Source organism: Antechinus flavipes, chromosome 2 (assembly GCF_016432865.1).
Source record: "Antechinus flavipes isolate AdamAnt ecotype Samford, QLD, Australia chromosome 2, AdamAnt_v2, whole genome shotgun sequence".
Taxonomy (NCBI): domain Eukaryota; kingdom Metazoa; phylum Chordata; class Mammalia; order Dasyuromorphia; family Dasyuridae; genus Antechinus; species Antechinus flavipes.
In genome coordinates this window covers 440,381,680-440,408,598 of record NC_067399.1, presented here as the reverse complement: position 1 = coordinate 440,408,598, position 26,919 = coordinate 440,381,680, and the positions used below count along the sequence as shown (strand labels likewise).

At 34.2% G+C, this 26,919-nt stretch overlaps 1 protein-coding gene across 5 annotated transcripts; it reads left to right on the top strand.

Annotated features, from left to right (window-relative positions):
- The first annotated feature begins 353 nt into the window (after nt 1-353).
- Nucleotides 354-26,919, top strand: RBM39 (RNA binding motif protein 39). Of its 5 annotated transcripts, none has more exons than XM_051979209.1 (17): nt 491-857; nt 1,689-1,752; nt 3,601-3,650; nt 8,299-8,493; nt 11,494-11,559; nt 11,667-11,717; nt 13,802-13,919; nt 14,831-14,983; nt 15,825-15,962; nt 16,441-16,506; nt 19,367-19,571; nt 20,042-20,119; nt 22,286-22,318; nt 24,186-24,267; nt 24,695-24,800; nt 25,737-25,815; nt 25,902-26,919. In XM_051979209.1, exons 2-17 carry the CDS (start codon nt 1,702-1,704, stop codon nt 26,000-26,002), a joined length of 1,572 nt encoding a protein of 523 aa, XP_051835169.1. In that variant the 5' UTR covers nt 491-857; nt 1,689-1,701; the 3' UTR covers nt 26,003-26,919. The 5 variants fall into 5 exon arrangements, with proteins under 5 accessions (XP_051835171.1, XP_051835169.1, XP_051835170.1 ...); XM_051979207.1 differs by having other exon boundaries at nt 496-857; nt 11,664-11,717; XM_051979208.1 differs by lacking the exon at nt 491-857 and adding an exon at nt 1,481-1,548 and having other exon boundaries at nt 11,664-11,717.

Genomic DNA, 26,919 nt, shown 5'->3' with positions numbered 1-26,919 from the left:
CTCTTCTCCCCAACTCCCCCATTCCCGCCGTGGTCAGTTACTCTTCTTTGCCAGTAGTCTTTCTGTTTAGTTATATGCCGGAAAATGGTCATTTTAGCTTATGAATACATGGAGCTCTGTCCATATGATAACCCGGACAGCTGATCTGGAAAGCTAGGGCTCGCTCCTCAAACCCCATCCCCGACTCAAGTTGGGAGGATCCCAGTAGCAGTAATACACACTTTGCTGTGGGAGTCTCGAAAAAAGGGCAGACTAGCAGACTTTCTACTAGTCGCGCCTTTCCGTTCTCGCGAGATCTTCACTCTCTAGCCTGGGGGTAGGTGGGAGGGAAGATTTAGAGGCTGTCTTTCCAGGGAAACGCGGAGGGGGAAGGGTGGGCACGTCTCTGGCGCAATTCTTGCGCGAGATTGTGCTGGAGCTCCTTAGCCGCTGTGGATTCTCGCGATATTTCAATGGGTCAGCGCTGTGGCCGGAGAAGTTTCTCGCGAGAGCCCGTGCTGGGAGCGCTGTGTGGCCCCGTCTGTGTGTGTGTGTTTGCGTGTGTGTATATGTGTGTTCGTGAGTGTGTGTGACTGGGAAAGCAGCGGCCGCCATTTCAGGGAGTTGCAGTCACTGTCGCACGGTTGGCTACCGATTTGCCGCAGCCACCGCCCTGCTTCACCCGCGCGGGCTCTTCTAATCCCATTATTCTCTTTTAGATCCGCTCCGGCCCTGCCGCCCTCAGCGCCCGAAACTCGGGCTGGGCGGGCGGGACGGACCGCGGCCTGGGCTCAGGCCGCAGCGGCTTAACAGTAGCCCCGGCGGCAGCAGCGCCTGCCCGAGACGCGAGCACCACACTTGCTCGAGAGCCCGAACAGGTAAGAGGTGTCTCGGCGATAGCTTTCTTTAACTCAGCGTTTCTTTCCTTCTCTTCTTCCATGCATGGATCCGACCCCGCCCGGGAGCCTAGGGGACTCGGATTCCCTCCGGCCGCACCGAGCCGGCTGGGTGGCCCCGAAGGGGAAGAGGGAGGGGGAGGGGTGACTCTGAAGGGGCCAGTCGAGCTGGAGGGAAGGCCTGAGAGCCGAAGGGGAAGTTGCTGTGCCTTCTGCCGCCTTCGGGCAGGTTGGCGAGGAGTTTCGGGGTCTGCACGGTAGCCTTGAGGCAGGGAAGCCCCGGCGCGGACGTCGACCAGTCGCTTCCGAGAACTTTAGGCCTAGGCTCGGGCGCCTAGGGTGGCCGTGACCTCTCAACATGGCGCGGGGCGAGCGCTGCCCTGGCAGAGCCCCCCGCCCTTATTACGAGAGTTTTCCTCAGCCCCTAATACGGCAAGCGACAAGGGCTGACCCCGGGTGCCCCACTTAAAGCTGGTGAACCACTTGTGGGTGCCCATGGTTCCCCTTCTGCTCGCGGCCTGTGTGAGGTAGGTCGGCTAGTGTGAGGTAGGCCACCTACCCCACCCCCACCCCCACCCCCAATCATCTATGACATGCGAGGCAGTCAGTCCTCTCTGTGTTCTCGTCCCAGGCAGTTTGCTTGACCGAGGCATCCCAGTTGCCGGCATTTAAAGTGCGTTATTAAGTAACTAGGTTACTAAACAACTTAAGGATACTTCTGATGTTGGGAAAGAGTTTCCAGAGTTTAATAACGAAACGAACTCAATCAAGTGAAATGCAGGCTTAATGAAATCGTCCTTGCTTTTTTTATAGGTGTTCTGAAAGAATGGCAGACGATATTGATATAGAAGCAATGCTTGAGGCTCCTTACAAGAAGGTGAGAAAAACATATCGGTGAGGTTTTACATATTCCTTAATTTAGCATTATTCATGAAACTACTGCTGAAATGTAAACTAACATCCCCGGAGCCCTCATGATTTATCTTATCAGAGATGCATTACATGTAACTTACAAAGTAAATATATGCTATTGATGTAATAATATTGTGCAGTAGTTTCACTTCAGCGTGATGAATAAATGCCCATCTATCTCTCTTTGTAGACTTGCCTAACGATATCTCACCTCTACTCCCATGAATTCACCTTTGATTCCAGTGTGAACTGTCAATCATAAGGTAGTAATTGAGTGACTTATCGCTGTACCGTGGTCCCCTAGGTAAAATGACTCGACTAAGAATTACCAGCTCCAGTTTGGTATAGCAAGAAGGTGAATGCAGTGGTTTGGGAAAATAGCAGGGGTCCAAGAATAATCTCACCACCAGTCTGTGACAAGTAAATCTTTTAATGAGGAAAGTTTTCTCAACTCAAGTAATGAGTGAGATTAGTATTTTTATCTTATTTTTTGGTGTAGATGACTGGTGATAGTAAAATCTTAAAAACAGGTCAGGTTACAATCAGTTACTAAGTTAAAAGCACATGATAAATTCTTGGATCCCTGAATAGAAATCTCTTAGCAAATTAAAGAGGCAGTATCACAATTCAGTGTTATTTTAAAGCTTGTACTGTCCTCACTTTTGTAATAACTTTTAATTAGGACCTGCTATAATATTTCACGCAAAATCTTTTTTGGAAAAAAATGTTTTGGATATTGTAGAGTAGTTAGTTTTTGACCCATTTCTCTATGGCAGCAAAACTATACTGTCTTTTCATTCTTTCACCAGATGGTGGTGAAAGTGTTAAATTATATGCATGCATTATCACTGGTTTCACAAACTAGATTATAAGTTAGCAGTTATACTTTTAGTACAACTGGTGTAAATAAAATTAAAATTAAACTGGTGTGATTTTTTTTTTTTTTTTTAAATAAAGCCTCTATTTGTTTTGGAGTGTGTAGCTCGACCATGTGGTACCAATTGTGGATGAGTACTTATTAGCTGTAAACACTTGTTTACTTAGTTTTAAGTAATAACATAGAATCTTGAAAGAGCTACTTTCTTAATGTGTAATGTTAAGATTTTTGTGCTACTGGTAGTTTGACATGGATATTTTTCCATGTAAAACAGGTATGGAAATAGGGAATATTTAGGCTGGACTGGTGGATTATTAATGACTTTCTTGGGTTCTTGGGAGTCAACATTACTAAAGCAGTGTGAATCCCTGTTTGCTTCAGGGCGAGATGTGTGACAGAGGTGGCATCAAGCTCTTACAGTCCCAACCCTCCAACGAAAATGGGCGAAGATCTCAGGAATGGCATCGGTCACAGGAAATCGATAGTGGCTGGCTGCTAGCATGGCCACTTGGGGCTTAGGCAGAAATAGAGCCGTGGTACTGATGAAAGGGACAATAGTACATGGAATAAACTATAAACTTTAAACTTGAGTCTATTATGTTTTATAGAAATTACATTTAACCACTTCAGCACTATAAATCTCTAGGATAACTTATTTAAAACTATGTTTATTTAAAAAAAAATACCTAAAGCTTAAATTGTTTTATATGGACAGCATAATTCTTGCATTTTATTGTATGCCTAAAATGTAAACAGCAAAGTGGTTAAACATACCCATCTAAATTTTTTTTATAGCTTTCCAAATTAAACTATATATAAATAAGTAATTAGTTTTTAAATTGTTCTGTATTTTTTTATTCCTGTTCCCTTTACCCTTTGACAACTTGAAATGTTTCCACTTCGTCCTCATGATGTTCTTCTATCAACCCTGCTTAGGATGAGAACAAGTTGAGCAGTGCTAACGGCCATGAAGAGCGTAGCAAGAAGTAAGTTTTTGGAAGGGATTCGGGGGGATACATTTTATTATTTAAAGCATGGAACCTAAAGATACAGTCAAGAACTTACTGATAGTGTGTTTTAATCTGCTTGGAGTCTTAGAAAGGAAATTTTTACTTCTGGAGCTTTTTATTTCTGCCCATTTTAGAATTTGACCTAATTTTGTCTTAACCAAAGTTTTAATAGGCAGCTTTTTTGAGATTTCACTACCTTGATGGTCTTTCTAGTTACTCTCAGAAAAAAATATTTAATTGCTCTTCGGTTATATATCTTCATAATATGATCTTTCTGAGCCTTAGGAAACAGCAAAATGTGTGTTAGAAACTTAAGGGAGAAATTAGGGCACTGAAAGAACTTTCCCCAAATCATACATATAATATTAGTGTCGAAGCCAAAAATAGTTTAAAGCTGCTCAACTCCCTTTTGTAATCACAGCATAAGATTTTAATGTATATATTCTCCTTTCTTCAAGTTATTTCTCTTTACCTGAAACATCTTGTTTACTATAGGTGTGTGAAGAGCCCAAAATAATGTTTCAGACACAGACCATTCCATTTAGAAACTAGGTAGCCTGACCTGTTAAAAGGAGGTTGTAGCAAATATAATTTCTTAAAAGTTCCCTCCAGTTCAAATGCCTGTGATTTTATTTAGAAGTTTTATGTCAGCATTAAATGTATGTTTCAAATAGTATTTTAAATGTGTCATATTGAAACATTTTTGTTGTGTTCATGACGCATATAGTACATAATGCGAAAATGATTATAAATACTTATTTGGTTCTCTTTTTTTGGCTCTTTTCCTCCTAAGAGCTCAAAGTTCTTCACTATACACTACCTCATGCATCCTTACAACAACTCTGTTAGGTAGGTAGATATAATTTCCATAAATAGATAAGATGTTTTAATTGATTAATGAAATAGATTATTATCTGGATATACTATACCAGAAAATTTTGTTTTTTTGTTTTTTTAATAATGCTCCAAATCTCTATAGTTCCCTTTTGAATTGGAGAGATGAGAGTAACTTACAGAGAATATCCTGTCTTTATTTAGGTAATTTCTGTTGGGGCTACTAGGAAGCAATTGTCACAAGAAATTAGGCATAGACAATTTCCCATTTGTGGAGTTTTACCACCATTACTTACTATTGAATGTATTTACTCAGAAGCAAACAGGTATTTGAAAGGTTTCAATGTGCCTTGAAGGGTTTTTATAAAGCAGGGCCTTCTGATAGTGGCATTTCTATAACTGCCCCCTCTCCCTCTTCCCCCCCCCCCCCAAAAAAAAAAAAAAAAGTAATTGGATGTCAAAACTTGGAATAATTCATGTTTGAATATCATGTTTCAGTTAGAGAAGAAAATGGTCTATGTCCTAAAAGGATATGAATTTATTTATTTATTTATTAATGTTTTCATACATCAAGTATATTCTTTGTTACTGGCATCTCTTTGGATTTAGATACAAAACTTGTTTTCCTCTTGATCCCAAACTTAGTCAAGCATTGGGATAAACTGTTTTGCATTCTGACTTGGGTGAATAAATAGAAGTGACAAGGCTATTAGTATTAAAGTGGCAGTGGCTTCATATATCCCAGAGAAAAGCCATGGAAGCTTATGTAAAAGACAAGTTGAAAATTTCCTTTAAAATAGGGGTGGTTTTTATGAGAAAATGAGGTGGGGGTTGGGATTGTTTCTTTAAAGATGTGTGAAATATTTCTCTACTAAAATTATGTGGTAGCAGGTTTCTGATTCAGATTATCATCATAGATGACTAATCTCAAAGATGCATTGTTCTGACATTGCTACCCCTGCTATAAAATCTTGTAAATAAAAAACCATGGAAACTCACTTAAGTTCTAACTTAAACAGGAAGAAAAGTATTACTGTTATTTGTTTATTAGGTTATAGTTTGTATAAAAGTAATTTGCCTATCTTCCTAGATGTTCTGGGTATATTCTAGTGTTGTTGAGAGAACTAACACTAGGTCTTTTTTGACCATTACTTCTCTTTGGGAAAGCATTTGAACCACATAGTGTGTATTTAGAATAATCTAAGACATTGAATTATTGATTACAAGACAATTAAATTTGATCTTTTTGACCAAGGTCGATGCCAGTAATATCAGTGGGAACAAAAAATGTGTGCAAGTCTGGGGGTTTGAGTATCATTTTTAGTTAACTGAAGAATTGCTCTAAATTTAGCAGAAGCAGTTTCTAATAAAAATAAAGTACCTAATTTGTGCTGTGCAAAACCAACTAAGTCTCTACTCTTAAGGAGCTTACATTCAAATAGGTACATCTTCTAAAAATATTAAGAAAAGGTTTATAATCGTTCATATTTAGGATCTTGTAAATTGCTAGAAAACACCTCACTATATTTAGTTGATCTGAAGGAATTGTATGTACATTGATAGCCAATGAAGCCAATTTGAACATTGTGTTCTTATACAGACATTTAATAAGATATTAAAGGTTGGGTGCAAAGAGGAAAATAACGAAAATGGTTTATTTTGGCTACTTTGTGTATTTTCCATAAAATTTGAGCAAATGATTCTCCTCCTTCATTAGAGAATCACTTCAAATAACTAAATGCATTACATTTAAAATTGAGATTTCCCTATATAGAGAGTAAGGCAAACTAAAGTACATTATGTTAGAATAGATATTATTCAACAAAAACCTAATCCAGTAAGTGATCCACTTTAAAAAATTGTACAGAATTAAAATAAGAATTGAGCACAATCTTGGAATTAAGCAAAATAAGATCTGTCCTGGTTATATAGGTTTTAATTGCAATCTGTTTTAAGTTTCTAAAGAAACATTTAAGCATTTCTTCAGATAATTGACTAATTGGGTATAGCATGTTACTATTGTAATCATGCACTCTTTTTATCTGACTGGAACTGCAATTGAAGACAAGAACCTTTTGAAGCAGCTGATGAAAGTGTAGCAACCGTTTTCTTTGAATTGGTTTTCAGGCAAATGATAAATGAGGAAGTCCTTTTTGCTTTTTAATGGTCATCAGTGAACAGATGCCTTCAACTAAACCTAAATAATATTTTGAGGGCATTCCTTTTTTACTTATTTTTAGTTGACTGCCCTACCTGTTGGATAAAAATAAAAGTTTTTGATTCTAACTAAAAATCCTTCAGCAAACCTATATGGTACAGTGTCAGGTTTTCCAGACAACAAAGTTGGAATTGTTATCTGTTGCCATTGGGCATTACAATGATGACGTCTATATAAATAATGAGTGTAGCCTAATTTTCTGACATGTGCTACTGGCATATAAATTTCTGACAGTCAGGTGGATTATCTTGAAATTTTAGACAAAGTTTCTGCCTCCTTGGAAAGCTCTACATCTCCTTGTGATTGGAGTGTGGGTTTCAAGATTCCAGAAGGTGGGTGTCTTCGTTTTCTATTTTCAATGCATTCCCAGATGACCTGCTTCCAGGATCTCTGAGGCAGATTGTAATTGCTCCTGTGCTACCTATTGCATTTAAAATTCTTCATCTGGACTAAAAATTGTTTACATTTCAAAATAACACAAGGACCTAGAACATATCACTGATAGTAAATGCCTGAACTTTTCAGCCACTGCAAATTGACTTTCTTTAGAGGGATTTTTTTTTTTCCCTTAAGAAAAAAATGTTTAAAATCTTTAGGTACTTGGGTGGGTTAGGGAGGAATACAAATGCTTCATTCTATAAATTGAGTTGTGTATATGGGGAATTTATAGAAGGAAAGGGCAATGTGTGATTGGTTTGAAATTTTTAGTGATCTTAGTATTACTGTATTTCACTGAGAATTTACTTTAATTGGGACCTAGTATTTGATTGCCTATCAGGCCAATTAACTGAAATTAACCATTTCTTATCTTGACCATCCAAGAACTGAACACAAGAGAAAATATAATTTAAATATGTATTCTGATATGTAACAACTAAGTCCAGAAATTTGGGGATAATTAAAATAATTTTATTATGCATTAGGATATTGGCAGAATGCTTTGTAAGTTGCTTATTCTTAAAGCAAAATGAAAATCCTTTTAATTATGTACTCTTCTGATCCTTCCCTCATATCTTAAAAAAGAAACTTAAGTCCTATGGTTGAGTGAGGTTAAATATAGGTAATATCTAGTGGAAGTATTTTTTGTATATCATATTTAATGATGTTAAACCAATTTTGATAATGTATTTCTTACAGTAGGTCAAGTTCACTAGTTCCACTTGTTTATATAAGTTACTCTAAATTTGACTAAATTCTCTTGAACCTATTCTGGGTTCAAATAGAGACTTGAAGCAAGCATTTAATTTCCCCTGCTACTTAAAGTGTCAGCCAGTGGAGAACCTCATTTATTCTTCTGCTGTTTGTCTAGGAAGTTACTCTATCAGCAGCTACTTTAAGTAGAAGGAATATAAAAGGTCTCTTTCCAACAACTATTAATGCCACTATTTTGTAAAGTAGGTTTTGGGAAAATGTTAAGGCCATTTGGGAATTTTTTTTTTTAGGTTTATTATTCTTTTATGTCTTGGTATTAATAGTGACTGATAGCAAAGAAAAAGATTAAAATAACACCAAAGAAAGGGATATAAAGACTTATTTTAAATTTGCAAAATAAATGTAATCTTCTCTTTGCAGGAGAAAAAAAAGCAAGAGTAGAAGTCGAAGTCATGACCGAAAGAGGAGCAAAAGTAAGGAAAGGAAACGAAGCAGAGACCGGGAGAGGAAAAAGAGCAAAAGCCGTGAACGGAAACGTAGCCGAAGTAAAGAACGAAGACGAAGTCGTTCTAGAAGTAGAGAACGCCGATTCAGAGGCCGCTATCGAAGTCCCTAGTATGTAATCCGTATTAATTTTATAGTTTAGTATCACATTTGCAAATCATTCTTTGATGTCTTGTAATTCTTTGAAAACTTAGTAAAATAAATTGATAAATGAAAAATACATCTTCAAGTTAGAAGGGATCCTAATAAATTGTTAAAGGCAAAATAAGGTTAATAACATTCAAAAGCTATAAGTAGTGAAATGAAAAACCAGGAACTTAGTCAATTGTGATAATTCATTCCTAAAAATTCGAGGGAGGCTGAGATTAGTATATATAATACTTGAACTTTGTTGGTGTTCTGATTTGTAGTATAATTAAACTAATTGCGTGTCTTCACTAAGTCCAACAAGTAGGAGAGCCTATTGACTAGCCTGCTTAAAAAAGGACAAATCAGCTGGAATCAAAAATAAAAGCAAACAGATCAAAGCTCCTGTACCCTTTGGGAAAGTGATTATGACTAGTCACCATATTTTTTAAAAGCCTGAGCCTGATCAGATAAATCCAGTCTTTCTTGTCTCCTTTAAAAAGAAATTCAAAAGCTTAGTAAAGTAGCATTATTTAAATTATATTCCAGTTTGTATAATGGATTAAGCTATTGACAGCACACTCATTGTGGTATTTATTTACTTATCCAAATTAATGATTGGACATCATTGTCAGCCAAATCAAGAAAAGAAAAATTTCAGGAATAATGTAGGAAATGACAAAAAATATTTTTTCTAAGCAGGGTTTGATTTTTCTTATTTTCAGATATTTTTTAAAAGTCACAAAAGAAAAATATATGCAACAAAATTTACTTTTACTTTTATTTAACCTGACTGCTAAGTTGTTTTGCTTTGTTATCTGAGAATTTTAGCGTTTTCATCTTCTCCTTCCCCCCTCATTTTTTCTAAACATGGCTGGAATAATCTGTTTCTTATTGTAAAGGTTACCAGATAATGATAGGGCAATTTGAACGTAATGCCACATTTGATGTTACAATGAGGAGATGAACCAAAAGTTTTAAAAGCCCTAAAACAGTGGTTCTCAAACTTTTGTTCTCACTATCTTTATACTATTTTTAAAACTATTGAGGATCTGTCTAAAGAATTTTTGTTTATGTGGTTATATTGATAGATATTTACCATATTAGGAAAAAAAATTCATTTGAATTTGCAGACCTTCTGAAAGGATTTCAGAGACCACCAGAGAATGTCTGGACTTGACTTTTGAGAACCACTGCCCTAAAGCATTTAATTGAGTACAGAATGGTCAACATAAAAACTGATTTCCTGATTAATTTTCAGTGTTTACTAAAACAAATGTTCTGGTCATAGTGAGAAGATAAAAGATGTATTAAGGCAATTTAAAGTAGGTACGAACCAAATGGATGGCTCTTAAGAAATTCCCACCACAATAATAATATATTTAGCTCTTAATATAAGACTCCAAAGTATAAGAATCTGTAACATCTAGATCTGGCTTTATATTGATGAGTTTTGTAAATCTCTTTGCAAGATGTAGAACTTTTCTGGGCTTTTCTTTCATTCTTTATAGAATTACAATAAATTGTACAAAAATAATATAAACTAAAAAGTAATGATTTTTATTATGTAAAATGTCTCAGGAAAAGATAGTATCGTGCTGTGTTTAAAATAAGGCTCATTATATGCTTTTTATTTTTTATATAACTTTCAGATTTTTATTTAGTGATTTTTCCAAAGAGCATAAAATTATAATAGAGATGGAATAAACTAATTAGTGCAGTGTGGGATTGCTGCTAATATTTAATGGTATAATTTAATAGAGGTATTTTTACATTGAGCACTAATTATGTTGAAAAAATCTTTCTACTAACTAATATAAGAAATCCATATAAAATAGGATTTACTTAGAAGAAATTTACATTAAAGTAATAGAGCAGAGTTATTAAAATGAAAAATACTGCTAATTTGCTTCATCTTGTTTTATATTTTAATGATTGGACTTTTTGTAGGGATTGAAAATCAACAAAACAACTATGCCATCTGAGGTTTACTCATTTTGATCGTATAATTTATTTTTCATAATAAGTTGTAAATAGAAAGGACAAATAATGAAACTTTATGAATTTGGCTTCGCTGCCATTGGCTCTCCTACCCCTCAAAAGATTATCCCTTATTAATTTAAAGGATATTTTTAGTCTTTTAAACATATAACATTTATACCTGAAATATTTCTGAGATGCTAAGATTTCTTTAAAGGATCTTTTAACCAAACCATAGTTACTTCTGACAGTGACCAGATTTCATTTATTTTAAAAGTAACTTTTAAGTTAGCAGCAGTTCAAAAACACTATTTCAATGTTCTCTCAAAATAAAAGCTAATTTTTTTTTTGATTCAATGAATCCCAACTGAAAATGAAAATGCAAAGCAGATTCTATTAAAGCATTTTCACCAGGTATTGATGAAAATTTTCTCCAATAAACTTAGATTTGGGGGGACTTTGGAAATTGGGTTTTAAGCGACTTGCCCCAGGGTGTCATACAGCTAGGAAGTGTTAAGTGTCTGAGACCAGATTTGAACTCGGGTCCTCCTGACTTCAGGGCTGTGCTCTATCCACTGTGCTACCTAGCTTACCTAAAACATTTTCTTAATAAAAATTGGTGATCATAACTGTTTAAAGATAAATTATTTCCTTTTTAATCTATTTTATGTATTTAAAAACATTCTAAGCAGAGGTCCACAGGTCTCATGACTACCAAAGGGAACCTATATACAAAATAAATAAATATATATGCCAAAATTTCTAGGCTAACTTCAAGTTGTTACTTGCCTATAGCTGTGGCTGGACTGTGTCCCTTCTAGAAGGAAATTTCAGTTTTTGCCAAAACTGTATTCTATACTCATTTCCCCTCTTTAGAATGAAGAGGGTGGAGATGTATAAATTTGGGATTAAATGTTGCACATTATTAAATCTGTTCAGTAGGAAATGAAAAGAAAGCAAGACCATCAACCTGCAATTAGTGTAACTTTGTGTTTTTCTTTATAGCTCCGGACCAAAATTTAACAGTGCCATCCGTGGAAAGATTGGGTTGCCTCATAGCATCAAATTAAGGTTTTTAAACATATTTATGAATTTTTTTTTTTTTTTAAAATGTTTTTCAAGTAACTAGTGTGGTGTTCTTGTTTGGGTAACTTCTGAAACTTTTAACTTTACAGCAGACGCCGCTCAAGAAGCAAAAGTCCATTCAGAAAAGACAAGAGCCCTGTGAGGTAGCTGTTGTCCCTATTTCTTATCTTCTCACAAGCTTTCAGCTTTACTAAAACTTAGTCAATTAATGCTACTGAAAAACTTAACTATGTTTAGTAATTTGGTATACATAATATCTTGCTGTTTTTGCAAGTTTACTCTATAGCCCATATTTTCTAAGATATCCACAATCCCAGCAAGCTGTTGATAACTTTTACTTTTCTCTTTATAAATATAATTATGCAACTAAAAAGGGCCAAAACTGTACTGTGCTAATGGTGTATCTAAAAAAGAACTGTTTCTTTTAATGAATTAAGTTCCTGTAACAATAGCACTGCTATTGGTGTGTGTTAATTCAGTAATATGAAAATGATTTAAGTTCAAATTTTTTATTGCATCTAGCTTAATGTGACACAGGAGATAGAGTCAGACCATTCATTTGTTTTTCTAGACTTGATATTTTCCTAAATGACTCTTTGCTGCTGTAAAATAAGAAGTATCAGACTTCATCAGACCAACTGTCCATTCAACCTAGTGTTCTGTCCGTCCATGACATCCTCAGAAGGTTAAGGTTATATTCCCTTTCCCCATACCCTTCCACCCTGGAAAAAAAAATCCAGTTTTCTTTGCTTTATTGAAAAATCTATTAGGCATTTATCATTCATGAATTTATTTGTACCCTTATTGGGATTTATATTTACACTATAACTTGTGATAACAAGTTAATAGAAGTTTTTGCCCATTATGCAAAGTAGTGTTTTATTTTGAACCATTTTGTATAATTTGATTCAAATTTAAATGTATATAATATAGTTCTGGAATTTGCCAGAAAAGCTTTTATCCTATTGTGCCCTTCATAGTCCTAGATATTTGGTAGTTAAAATTTTACATTATATTTCCCTAATCCTTGTATCCTGTTAGTTATTCTCTGAATCTTCTCCTGATCTGCCAGTTCTTTGTTTTAAGATGCAGTTATCAGAATTATATTTATGCACTTAAAATAGTATTTCTGAGATAGATATTGAACACCAACTGACTTTTATGAAAGGTCAGGCATTCTCTGCTTTCTTTCTAGGATGATTTCGTGATGCCTGGAAAATACTTAGTAACTTTAAGGAAACATACCTACAGTGACTCTTGAGCTTTTTGATTTGTTGATAGCTCAAAGTCTCTCTTAGTATATATAGTTGTATAAAATTAGAGTTTAGTATAATTTCCAAACTTGATTGATATCTCTTAAATGCTATACATTATCCTTGGAGAGGACTCATTGCTAGCACAGAGAAATGCCCATTTATTCCTAAATGTCACTTCCCTTTTATAAATGACAGTTTGTGAATCCATGACAGAATATTCCCCTTAATCTTAAAAAGATAGATTATTTGTTTTGAATGTTTATTTAGGGATAGGAAGCAGGTTTTGGAATAGGATCTTGACAACAGTTCTTTAAAGCCTAAATTTCCTACCCCACCCTGTGTTTATTATTTTTGAAAGAACTTGTTATGAGAATTGAGGAGCTTTTCCATTTTCAAAGGGTGGTTGTAATGTCATTTAAGTATAGTAGAAGAAACCTTGAAGTCCTAGTTACATGTGGTAATTAATTTGTTAGGTATATGTTAGGTGAAACCTAACTCCCAATACACTTGAACTGCTTTGACAAGCTTGCAGCCCATAGTGATGATATTTGAATTGAAGGTATATTGGGATAAGACTCACTAAGCTAATGGTAAAGGAGTAAAAGTTTTGTTCCCTAGATACTGAAAAAAAAAAATATATATATATATATATATATATTAATTGTTATGGACTTTGATTTATGCAGCTGATATCTTTGTGAAGTTACTTGCAGGCATAAAACATTTTTAAATTTCCAGTTCTAAAAATAGGCATTGTGGTATATGGAAAGAGCACTGGATATGGAATTTGAATCATATTCTTGTTTTTTTGCTCCTAATTTGGATAAATTATTTCATCATTTTGGCCTCTTGTAAATTGAGTGAATTAGAGTATTAAGAGTTATTTTTTTGGTCCTTTTCTTCACATTCTAAAAATTTTTTAACCTTGTTACTAGAACTTAAGCAAATATTAACTTAGTTTCTCTCTTCAGGGAACCTATTGACAACCTTACTCCAGAGGAAAGAGATGCTAGGACAGTGTTCTGTATGCAACTGGCAGCAAGAATTAGACCAAGAGACTTGGAGGAGTTTTTTTCTACTGTAGGAAAGGTAATTATCTTGTTTATTACAAATAGGTAGCAAGGATAAGTCTAAAAGAAATTGGTGGTGGTGGTGGTGAAAGAAGGGGGAAAATGTTTATTTTTGTAAATTTCAGGTAAACTTTTAAGTCATATAATTTTTGTAATTGATTGTTTTTTTATATAATCTACACTAGGAGAGGAACACATGATTTGGAGTCAGAGCTTAGGTTCACATCCTGACTGCCATTTGTTACTTGTGACTTTTGGCAAATAACTTTACTTTGCTGAGCTTGAGTTTTCTCATATAAAATGAGAAGTTTGACCTCAATATAACACAAAAATGTTCAGTAATAGAAAAATGTGGAAAAGGTTGGACATAAGCTTTAATTGGAGATTTTTGAAATTATAAATGAATTGTGTGTTGGTGATTGAGAAAATTGAGGTTGTAAACAAGATTTGGGGTATAGACTTGGTCTTTTGAATTTCTTTGCTTTTCCATGTAAACAGTTCTTTAAAACTCTGGGTTCTTAATTACTCAGATTGTCATGACACAAAAAATAGACTAAGGAAACCCCCACTTAAAAGAAAACTGTTAGATACTTATTTTTGGAACCAAATTATCAAGGCAATTGTTCATATGAACTCACTGTTAGGACATGAAAAAAATAGCCCTTTGTAATAATTTAATAAGTATTTGGCTGACAATCTTAAATTTACTAAATACAGAACTATTTCTCCCCTACACCCCTTTGTTCTGTCACCCTTTATTCTCTCTCACCAGTTAAATACTCTCTTTTTTCATTCCAGCTGAAATAAAACTCTGGGAATATTTGCATGTTAAATATATAGTATTATATTTCTAAGATAGAAAATGGGTTGCTGATACTAACTCCACTATTCTGGTTTTATAAAATTTTTCTATTTTTGTTTTTGTTGCAGGTCCGTGATGTAAGAATGATTTCTGATAGAAATTCCAGAAGATCTAAAGGAATTGCTTATGTAGAGTTTGTTGATGTTAGCTCAGTGCCTCTAGCAATAGGATTAACTGGCCAGCGGGTCTTAGGAGTGCCTATCATTGTACAGGCCTCACAGGTAACTTAATTTTAGAGAATTTTTATCAAGAGAGTTAATTATACATTTATCTTGATGTGGTTTATTTAGGAGTTTTTGGTTATTACCTCAGGTTAACATCATTTTAAGCTTAATGTTAATGTTAGCTTAACTAATTAGAGAGTCAACCATCACAGAAATAAATTATATAGTATGTTTTTAAAATCATCACATCATAAACTTTGTATGCACAGTTTATTCAACATTTTTTTTAAGAAGAATAATGTCAGTAAAATTGGGTCAAGTTGCTAAATTCTATTTTGCCCAAAAATCTGTTTTAAGTGAACTTAGCCTGTTTCATTTTTTTAAAGTACTTATTAGCTGTATATGCTATTTGAGATAATCTATGACAAAATAATTGGAGGGTTTATCTTAGAAGCTCCTTTTTGGATTGATGATTTAAGCAAAAAGCAAGGAAAATAAACATTTATATGGTATCTTCTATGGGCAAAGCACTGCACTAAGTGTTTTCCAAATAACGCAATTTGATTTATAATTTATTGTTAAGGTTGTGGGTATGTGATGTGTTTCCAACATTTTCTACTTAGTAACTTTGTAGTTTTGGATTACTGAATCAAAAGAATGGGGGTTAGTAGAAATTATCAATTATCAATGAGTAAGTCAGATATTAAATACTTAACATAATTAATTTTGACTCTTTCCTATATAGTGGGTTCTTAGCCAAATGTAAAGAAATGGGCATGAATATGACTTGAGAAAACAATTTCCACTTGGGAATCTTAATTAGAAATACATCAGAAAATGTTCACTTTTGCTGTTTTACTTGTAATAAGCATTAATAGTTACTTTTATTTGTGTATAGGCAGAAAAGAATAGAGCAGCAGCAATGGCAAATAACCTACAGAAAGGAAGTGCTGGACCCATGAGGCTTTATGTAGGATCATTACATTTTAACATAACTGAAGATATGCTTCGTGGAATCTTTGAGCCTTTTGGCCGGGTAAGTCCTTTTCCAAATTCTCAGTCTGCAGTAAAATGAGTAACTTCATTTGAGTAACCTTATTCAAGGATGTGATGTGTGTGTTTCCTGACTTTAAGATGAATAATTTTGATTGAAAGGGATATCCCAGGAGAAAAAAAATTATGACTATCCATGGCTAGTCCTTTGAACTTTCATTGTTTTATTCTGAGTTGCATCCAAATTCTTTCCCTTTAGGGAAAGGGTAAACAAAAGAAATTATTCATGCAAAGTCATGTATATTTCCATGTTAGTAGTTACACTGCAAGAAGGTGAGAGTGGGGAGGGAAAAGATAAATCTGATAAGGTGCGATAAAAAAGACTTGGCTATGTATTACATATTTCTGGAATTTGGTGTAAACAAGGACGTTTCATTTTCTGTATTATACAAATTTCTCTTGCTCTCTTAATACTCATTTTCATCATTTGGGTTATAGTTAACTGTCTGATCCAATTTCAGATTGAAAGCATTCAACTGATGATGGATAGTGAAACTGGTCGATCTAAGGGATATGGATTTATTACGGTAAGTTAGAACTATTCTAGTATTTGCCAATGTCAGGATCTAAGATGTCTTATTTTGTGGAAAAGCAAATTACTGATTGATTTGCAGTAGAAGGAAATCCCATCTAAATATTTGCTACTTTTTAATATTTTCTAATGTTTTAAGTTTAAATTTTAGAAAAATAATTTTGTTTCTTCCTAAGAACATGTAAAAGACCATAAACTGTTTTTTTCTGTTATTATTGGCATTTATCCCATTGCATGCACATAATAAGCATTTTTAAATTCTTGTTAATTTATTGATAATGAACTTATAATTGTTGAATTGAATTACTAGTTGGGAGTATGTGAATGCATTATATTGAATAGAAATGATTGTAAAATATTACAAATTTTAATGTGCAGAATTCATTTTGGCTTTTAATAGATACAAAATTTAATTCTTGGATTCCAGTTTTTAGTTTATGATCGCTTTCAGAAGCTCTTAGGTCTTTAGTGCAGTGAAAAAAATGGTGGATTTGGAAACAGGATCTGGACTTGAATCATGGCTTTTCCACTTACTAAGTGGGTGGCCTTAAACAAGTAATGTGACCTTTCTTGGTCTTCATTTTCTTCATCTCTAAAATGAGTGTGTTGAACAAATTGTCCCTCTCGTCCCTTTCCTACTCTAAATCCATGATGCCTAGTTTTAAATATTCATACAATTTTGATTTTTTCATTTACTTAGGAATCGTATATTCATCAACCCTATCATGAAGTTCAATCCAGCTTTCCTGGATTGAAATCTGATTTTGAATAAACATTTTATTTGCTTTATTTATTCTCATTTTCTTTTCTGGAGATAAGTGTCCCATGACCAGGGAAGAGATTCATTAACTGAATGTAGAGTTCTAAATGAAAAAGTATCATTGTACAAAACAGGAAGTGTCATACATAAGAGCCCCAAGTGAAAATACTGTTGTTGTGCATATATTATGCATGAAATTGAATAATAGCTGGGATGATGAGAATTTTTCAAAGTTCTTTAATCTGTTTTATTCCTTCTGTCCCTCAGATAAAATGTGTGAATTTGGACTTGATTGTCCTTTTGTAATTTTGGGGCTTACACAGTTTTCATAGAGAATTAGGTTAGCATCATTTAAAAATGAAAAAAATTTATGCTCAAAAATAAATTGGCTTGCCTAAAGTCTAACAGATTTTAAATGTGTTTGAATATTCGTATAGAAGTGTGCTTTAAATATATAAGATAAATGTAATACATAAGATAATTATTTCTGTTTAAATAGATTTCAATGCTCAATATTCACTGAATTTTTAATACATTTCATGTATATTGCATTTCACAAATTTAGTCTATCCATAACGTTTTGGGTACTGGTTATTTTAGAAAAGGAAATATTCTTGAAGCTAATTGTAATTATTAGTATATATGTTTCATAGGGATTCTATTTGTGACAACTAAATCATCTCAAATTCCTAAAATATAGGAAACAGAGATCAACCTAACTCATCCACTGATGAAAAAAGATCTGCTAAACAGAAAGAGTGGTTTTGTGTATGTGACAACACTCCTCTTTCCTACTTAAATCCATTTTTACAATTGCAGTTTGCTTTTTTTTTTTTTTTTTTTTAAACCATTGAGATATACTGAGGCTGGGTGTCAACTCATTTTTTTTTTCTCTAGGTCCTGCAGGCTAGAAATGTGATTCAGTTCTAACAAAATTCCAATACGACAAAAGAATTTGGATGTTTTGTGGAGTTGAATATAAGGAGATTTTACTTGTATACTCTCATGGTGATCTCTACACGGTTTCCCTTGGTGGTCTCATCTGTCCCATGGGTTCAGTTATTTTTCTGTAGATGACTCCCAAATCTATATATCCAGTTCTAATATTTCATCAAAATCCTAGTTTCATGTTGCCAACTGCCTGGTAGACATTTCTACTGGCATGTGATTAGTATCTCAAATTCAACATGCTCCAAAATAGCACTTAACCATCATGTACACTCCCTTATCCCTAAGCACCTTATGGTTTTACTCTATTCCCAGTCATTTGGATTCCTAACCTCAGTGTCATCCTTAACGCTTTCTTCTCCCCCGGACCCTTAACACAGTATCTAATAAGTTGCCAAGTTGGATTGATTCTATTTCTGTAGCATTTCACAGCTTTCCCTTTCTTTCCACTCCCATAGCCGCCGCCACTCTAGTCAGGTCCTCATCACCTCTCTTGGAACTATCATAATAGCCTCCTAATTTTTCCAACCAGCCTTTTAAGCCTGATTTCATATTACTCTGCTTCATGATCTGTATGTTCCAGCCTCAGTACAGTACCTCGCAAATAGTAAGCATTTATATATATTTGTTAGATTGAATTTGAGTGCGTGGAAAACCACCTTTGAAAAAAAAAAAATCAAGATTAAGAGGGAAATTTACCAAAAGATTGTTAGGATTTCATTTAATAACTTGGCTTATTAATATACAATGTTAAGATAATTGTGAAATTTTTGATTGGCATACTTCTTTTTTCCCCAAGCATGCCTATGAGATAAAGTGGACTCAGTTGGTTTATTTATATGAGGCCTGATCCTGAAGAGGCTGTCATCTGTGGTTGAGAATTCTGGATTGGGCTATATCCCTTTGCAGAGTTTTCTTTCTCTTTTCCAAAAGGATATGGTGCTCATAGTCTTCTTGGAGTTCAAAGAGTGTATAAAAATTTGCATCAGAGATCTTTTAAAAGATATTCCCTCAAGACAAATACATCATAAATTTAAATGTTTATCAAAAAAAAAAGTTAGTAATTTCTAGTATTACATGTATATGCTTTGAACATCCTGTCTACTTAAATACAGACTAATTTACCAAAAAAAATTTAATTCTGTAGTTTTCAGATTCAGAATGTGCCAAAAAGGCATTGGAACAACTGAATGGATTTGAATTAGCAGGCAGGCCTATGAAAGTTGGTCATGTTACTGAACGTACCGATGCTTCCAGTGCCAGTTCATTTTTGGATAGTGATGAGCTGGAACGAACTGGAATTGACTTGGGAACAACTGGTCGTCTTCAATTAATGGCGAGACTTGCAGAAGGTAAGTTTCTTGCAAGGATCAAATGTAATAGGGACCTTACTTGTCAGTGAGCAAGCACTTACTGGCATTTGCTGTGTTCTGGATACCTGGCTTTTAAAGATTAACTGAAATTCTTTATTGATTCTTTCCTATGGTAAGGGGAAAATGCCATAGATTGTTTCAGATAATTATCGTATTTCATCATAAATGAACTAGTCCATGAATAAATAATTAAATACTTTTATATAAATACTTTTATATACTGTATTTTAATGGAATATCACAATGAAGTCTATTGTTTACCTGCTCTTGTTATACACCTTTGAACTTTTGGCTGAGAAATGGTTCCTTAATATTTAAAAGATTTTTACAATTGTAGTAGAGGTCTTAGTTACGTCACTTAAAAACTTTTATCTTCATAAGAGATTAGCAGCTGCACTGCATTTTTTAAGACCATGTGAAAGTAAACATTACTTCTGTTGCTTTTATAGGTACTGGTTTACAGATTCCTCCAGCAGCACAACAGGCTTTGCAAATGAGTGGATCTTTAGCATTTGGAGCTGTAGCAGGTAGGAATTAAATCTCTTATAGTTTTTCAATTCTTGAGTTTCTTCTAATTCAATTGTAGCACTATTTGGGGGGGGGGAGGTTGAAGTAATTGGGGTTAAGACTTGCCTGGGGTCTCATAGCTAGTAAGTGTCTGAGGCTAGATTTGAACTGGAGTCTCTTCTGACTCCAGGGCTAGTGCTCTACCCATTGTCCCACTTAGTTGCCCCAAACTTTAAATAAAAAATCTTTTGCATTCACCAGTAATTAATGCAAGATCTTTTTGATAATTAGCTAAAGCCATCTTTGTCTTTATCTTTCACTGATTAAAGTTTGAATGTAGGAATTAGCTAACGATAAAGCCTAGTACCAAAGAGACAGAAGTTCTTATAGATGATCTCTTTTAACCAGTTTAGTTCTACTAGCATACAAATACACTGAGTGCTTCAATCAGCCCATATTTCGCCAAGCTGTTGAATATTAAAAGCTGAAAAAGGAACTTGGAAGAAATATAGTCTGCCATGCTTTTATCCTTTTCCTCCTCTTTTTATAGTTGAGGAAACTTGATGCCTAGCCATTAAATAATTTCCCCCAATTTGAACAACCAGGTCTTTTAACTCCAGATAACCATTAATATTCTTTTCTGCTATACCACATAAGTTCCCCTGCACTAGAAACACTTGTAGAATATACCGCCTTATTTTTAAAAATCATAATCTTTCTTGCTCTGAATACATTTAAAGTTGTTCCTTGTTCATCTTTAGCTAGAATTCCTGTAGGTTTTTTTAATTCAAGAATGTATCGAATGCATTTACTATGTATAGTAAGAAATAACAGCTTAAATTTTGAGGACTTGTGTAAAGGCATGGATTAAGAATCATTCACCAGTCACATAATATGAATGGGCTGTGAGCTATACTGGGGGAGAACTCAGTATATACTGTATATACTGGGGGAGAACTACTTCCCTTGAGGAGATATACACCTTGTAATATTTTTCATTCTGTTTAAAAACATTTTTAAAAGGGTACAATAGATGCTATGGGAGGGTAAAGATAAAATACTCCTCTTTTCAAGATAGTTGAAGACTATTTTCCTTGGTATGGAAAAGGACAAATTATTGTTTATTTAGTAACCAATTCGAGATAGGTGAATTTTTCAAAAATGTTTTAATCTTTTTTTTGTGACTGGTTTTTAGGGTCTAGGATATCTCTCTCTCTCTCTCTCTCTCTCTCTCTCTCTCTTTTTTAATACTAAATCCATACCTTTTTCATAAAGCAACACACATATTCCTGCCTCTGAATCCCTCTGCCCTCCCTAGAATGAGTAGTTTGGGGACAACCGTTTACTCTATCCAGTAGAAAACTACAAAGTAGATTGAGAAAGTTCTTATTCTCATTCGACAACATTCAGATATCTACTTTTTGTGGCACTTTCTAGATGCTGATCAAAGTACCTAGTCATAATCTCTGCTTTCTACTAATTTATGATTACTCAGGATACAGCAACCATCTCTTTAGTGACTGTCACCACCTGGGCTAAGAATACCTGTAAGTGCCATGGCAAGCATAATTAGGGATAGGCTGGGTAAAGGTAAAAGAAAGAAAGAAAGGTCCCTCTGAGAGTCACCAATGCTACTACTTAAAAGACATTGTATTTAAAAGGCACCAATATTCAAAAATTTTTACTAGGATCTATGTGTGAAAGTTTTGGGGGGGAGTGTGTTGGGGGGATTTTGTTTAAAAATGGAGTAGTAGTCACTGTTAAATTACTCTTCTCTGCTCATCTAGCTTTTATTTTTATTCTATTGATACTCTTCCCCATATTTCCTGTAACCACCCTCCCCATCTATCCCCCAAAACTGGGATTTTCCTTGTTGAGGTGTCTTGTGTTTGTGGGTTAGTGTATGGGTGTTTGAGAACTTGAGAATAAGGAGAAAGATGAGTTAAAAGATTCAAAACAGTGTAGTAGTTCTAAACCATTCATTGCAAATGGTTCTTATCTACCTTAACTATAAAATGTTCTCAATGTTTAATTTGGAATAGATAAAACTACTAGCTCCACTTAAAGGATTTTTAAATACTTTGCTTTTGGATATCTGTTAATATTTTCTTCAATTCATCCTATAATTTTATGTGGTTCTCACTATTCTTGCATTGAACCCATACTATCTGTTTTTTCTTTTTTAGATTTACAAACCAGACTTTCCCAACAGAGTGAGGGTAAGTTTTCAACTTTTTAGATTTCCATTTGCCATATAAAATAGTTTGGCACAAAATTTTTACTGTAATTAAGTAATTTGGATTTTTAAATATCATCTTTACTGGCAACCTGGGTACCATGGCTTTGGGTGAATAAATGGTCCTTTTTTTGATGGTGGTCCTTCTACCCTCTCTCCTACAGGAACCTTTTTCCAAGTGTCTAAAGGCCTGGTGGGTGAAAGGCCCTTTGACTTCAGGATAGGCTCTGCTCTGACTCCAGTGAGCCTCCAAGTAGTGTACAACTGAGATGAGGTATACCTCATCTTTGAGGCTAAACATAGTGAATTGCATAGGAATTCCTGGGTCTAACAGAAGATGCACCCCAGTCAGCTTTTTCTTCAGTCTGCTTTTTGCCAATACTGTGAAGTTCAGTTGTTCTCCTGAATATTCATTGTGATATCAGCAAAATAGACTGGGTTTCACTTGTTTCTTTGACAGAAGCCATAATTTTCATGATTCTGTGTTTTCAAGACATGTAAAGAAAAATTGTTGACTACCTCTTCATCCTCTTAAGTTAGAAATAATTCTTTGATCAGGTTTCTTAGTGCCTAAAGATAAATCATAGGCACTATGATGATATGTAGTAGGCCAGTTAGCTTAAGATCCAATCTATGATCTTAATTAACAATTTATACTAGTTGGGTTGACTGACATAAAGCTCTGTAATATATAATGACATAAGAGAAAAACAGGATATGGATTGGGTAAAATAAGGTCTTATATGGGGCTGTTAAGAAAGAATTTCAGGAGCTAGAGGCATTTTGTTCCAGGCATAAGGGAAAGTGAGCTGAGGAATGGGACCTAGAAAGCCAATTTATAATAGATAGTTCAAGGTGGAATTTGAAATAGTTGAAATAAAAGGTCCTGTATGATAACATCTAGAACAGGGATTCTTAACATACTATCTGTGAACTTGTTTTTTGTTTATTCAGTGTTTTGTTAGCTTTCATTATAATTAATTTCCATTGTATTTTCTATGTGTTTTCAATTGTATATATTTGAAAACATCATTCTAAATTTCAAAAGGTTGACCCAAGGAGTCACTGACACACAAAAAAATCCGAGATTCTGTCGTACTAGAACTTAAGTCTGGTTGTTAAAGGTCAAAACAAAGTTGGAAGTTCAGCAGTATGAAAAATATTGAAAAGGCATTATTTTTCATTTGCTGGAAGTATGAAGCCATGCATAAAGGTGTGGTGGTGTGGGGTATGAATTAAGTCAAAATCAGAAACATTTAGACTTTAACAATTGTTTCAGCCAAGTAGTTATAAGGGGCACATATAAATTATAAATAGGCAAGAGATTTTGTCTAAAATAAAGATTGTGTGTTATCCTTCATAGAAAACGTTTTTTAGGAGCATTCAGTATAGTTCCTTACTTTAGTCCATCACATTTTATTTCTATCTTTGTTACACAGTTCATCTAAATGACTCCCACACAACTTTGCTATTTATCTTGTATTTAGAATCTTGTATTTAGAAATTGCTTTCCCAATTTCTTCTCCATGTTTTCAGTCAATTTTTCTAGGTTGTTTATCCACAATTTTGTTTTCAAACATTTCTGAGTTTCATTGAAAGTAATATATGCTTGGCAAGACCAAAAATATGTCTTTCAGAAATTGAACACTTCCCCCTTCTCAAGCCCCCCAAAATAAATATATATGTGTGTGTGTGTGTATAATACATATATATGTGTATATATGTGTATATATATGTATATATATAAAACTGGTTAAAATGAGTCACAAAGTAGGTTTTTAAATTGGTGGATAATTGGGAGTAGCTTAGTGAATTGTTTAACAATCTTTTATATTCTTTTTTCTCCATAGTTACAGCTCTAGCTGCAGCCGCTTCTGTGCAGCCTCTTGCAACACAGTGTTTCCAGCTTTCCAATATGTTTAATCCTCAAACGTAAGCAATGAATTTTTGTAAAAATATATGTAAATCTAAAAATTCTTGCTTTTTTGTATATTCTGTTAGTCCTTTTGTTTTCATTGTTTAGATTTTTGTTTGTTTTTGGTTTTTTACCAATTTCAAAGCATGAAATAGTGTATATTCCATGAAATTTGTCATAGATCTTTAGCACTTAACCAATAACCTGAATTTTTAACTTAACCTTTTCCAGGATTTCTTTATATATTATGTAATTATTATTAGAACTTTTGACTATTGCAATTGTTAGGGGGGAAAGTTAGGAAAAATCGGCATTTTGGACATTATACTTGTTTAAATATTTTCATGTATTTTTGGGGGGGATCAAGAAAAGGGATTTGTTGGAAGGACATGGTTTATCTTGAGAATCCTTATCTTCATAATTTTGACCTTTTATCTTTTACAGGGAAGATGAACTTGGCTGGGATACGGAGATTAAAGATGATGTAATTGAAGAATGTAACAAACATGGAGGAGTAATCCATATTTATGTTGACAAAAATTCAGCTCAGGTATGTTCTGCTCTGAATAGTGTAAACAATAGCAGTAATTTGTTTGCATTCTAATCAGAGTATTCCAACAGATATTTTCAATGGCTGGCCCCTACTCCTTTATTCTTTTTTTTTTTTTTTCCTACTCCTTTATTCTCTTATCTCTTTGCTTCCTGCTTTCAAGTCCTAGCTAGAATCCCACTTATAGGAAGGTCTCAATTCTAGTGTCTTCCCTCTTAAAATCATTCCAATTTATCTTGCCCAGGACATACAGTTTGTGTTTGCATATTGTTTCTCCATTTAGACTAAGCTCAAGAGAGCAAGAATGATTCTTTTTGCATTTTTTATTTCCTGAAACTCAGCAAGTAGAGTTCCTAGTGCATAACAGGTGCCTGATTATTTATTTACTGGCAACACACTTGTTGGTGATTGTTCAGATTCCTGGTTTATCCTGAGTGCTTTAAGTCTCCAATGATGTCATCTTCATATAGAAAGGGAATTTACAAAATGCTTTCTTAAACTCAATTACATTTGCAATTTAAAAGCATTGACAGAACTAACAAAAAAATTGATAATATTGCGAAAGCAGTTTTTGAAAATTATGCTCAAATGAGAAAGGGAGTAGTAGAAAAGCAAGTTATCTATGGTGGGATAGAATCCCATCTTGTACATAATAAAGTGCTTAATGGCTTTAAAAATAAATACAATGTGCTTTTACTTCCATGTCTCTAGGAGATAGGTAAGTTGTGCCTTCCCTTAAATAGTGATAACAAGCACCATTTTACTATCACAAAGTAAAAGAATTTAGATGAAAAGAAAGTTACTTTTCCTTATTATATCCCTAAAGAAATTAGTAAAGAGCAAATGTGCTTTTATAAAACATAATTGGCTTCAAACTTAATCTAGAATAAGCCTATAGAGGGCCTTCACTCAATAATTGGCTCTCTTGGATTTCAGGGCAACGTTTATGTGAAGTGCCCCTCGATTGCTGCAGCCATTGCTGCAGTAAATGCATTGCATGGAAGATGGTTTGCTGGTAAGTCCTATACAAAAATTATCTTAATTTGTTACATTAAAATGTTGAAGGGAAATGGAAACATTAAAAATTGTTTTCTTTGACAGGTAAGATGATCACAGCTGCATATGTACCTCTTCCAACTTATCACAACCTCTTCCCTGATTCCATGACAGCAACACAACTACTGGTTCCTGTTCGACGATGAAGGAGGATTTAGTCTCTTTATGTACATAGCTTTTTTTTTTTTTTTTTTAAAGAGGATTCAAACCTGAGTTATCTTTTATTTAGGTAAAACAAAGGAAAGGGTCTACTGTCATTTGTATGCGATTCCTGTTACCTTGCCAGAAGGAGAGAAAGCTGTTATAGCAGGAATGCAGTGTGTTCATTCTCCCTAACTAGCAATTTCCACTGTATACAAAGCTGTTTTCTTGTTCTGCCTTGTAAATGTACATTTAGAACATTGACTAAGGTGATCTGTAGGAATTGAGAAATAGCTTAGACAAATGTACTTTCTGTAAAAGGCAGACGAGGATGTAATGACGTTTTTAATGTTTCAGAAGCCTAACTTTTTATGCAGCAGTTACATTTTACATTTCACTAAATGAATTTTGACACTTGGCTAATGGTTTAACAGTAATATGGTTTCTGAAATACATATTTAGTGTTCTGTATATGGGAAATTCAAAGACAACGAAATGATTTCTGACTTAAGTCAGTAATTCACCTTGCATTATGATAAACAATTGGCAAGAAAGGGAGATTCAAAAATTCAATTTCTTGATGGTAACTTTTCAATTAATGTATCTGTAAAAGTTTCTTTGTAAATACTGTGTGTTCTGGTGTGTCTAAGGTTCCAAACAAAATGATCCCTGCATTTCCTCAAATGTACAGATATAGTGTGATAAGCAACACAGTCTGAGCAGGAAACAGGAAATGCAGAAATAGGTTTTGTCTGGTTGCATATAATCTTTGCTCTTTTTAAGCTCTGTGAGCTCTGAAATATATTTTTGGGTTACTTCAGTGTGTTTGACAAGACAGCTTGATATTTCTATCAAACAAATGACTTTCATATTGCAACAATCTTTGTAAGAACCACTCAAAATAAAATTCTCTTTAAAAGGC

Bases quoted from the DNA above. Each gene is read 5' to 3' on its own strand.
- RBM39 (XM_051979207.1), top strand. From the start codon at position 1,702: ATGGCAGACGATATTGATATAGAAGCAATGCTTGAGGCTCCTTACAAG. The intron at 13,920-14,830 runs GTAATTATCTTG...TTTTTGTTGCAG, and splicing joins TTTTTTCTACTGTAGGAAAG to GTCCGTGATGTAAGAATGAT. The intron at 25,816-25,901 runs GTAAGTCCTATA...TTTCTTTGACAG, and splicing joins GCATGGAAGATGGTTTGCTG to GTAAGATGATCACAGCTGCA.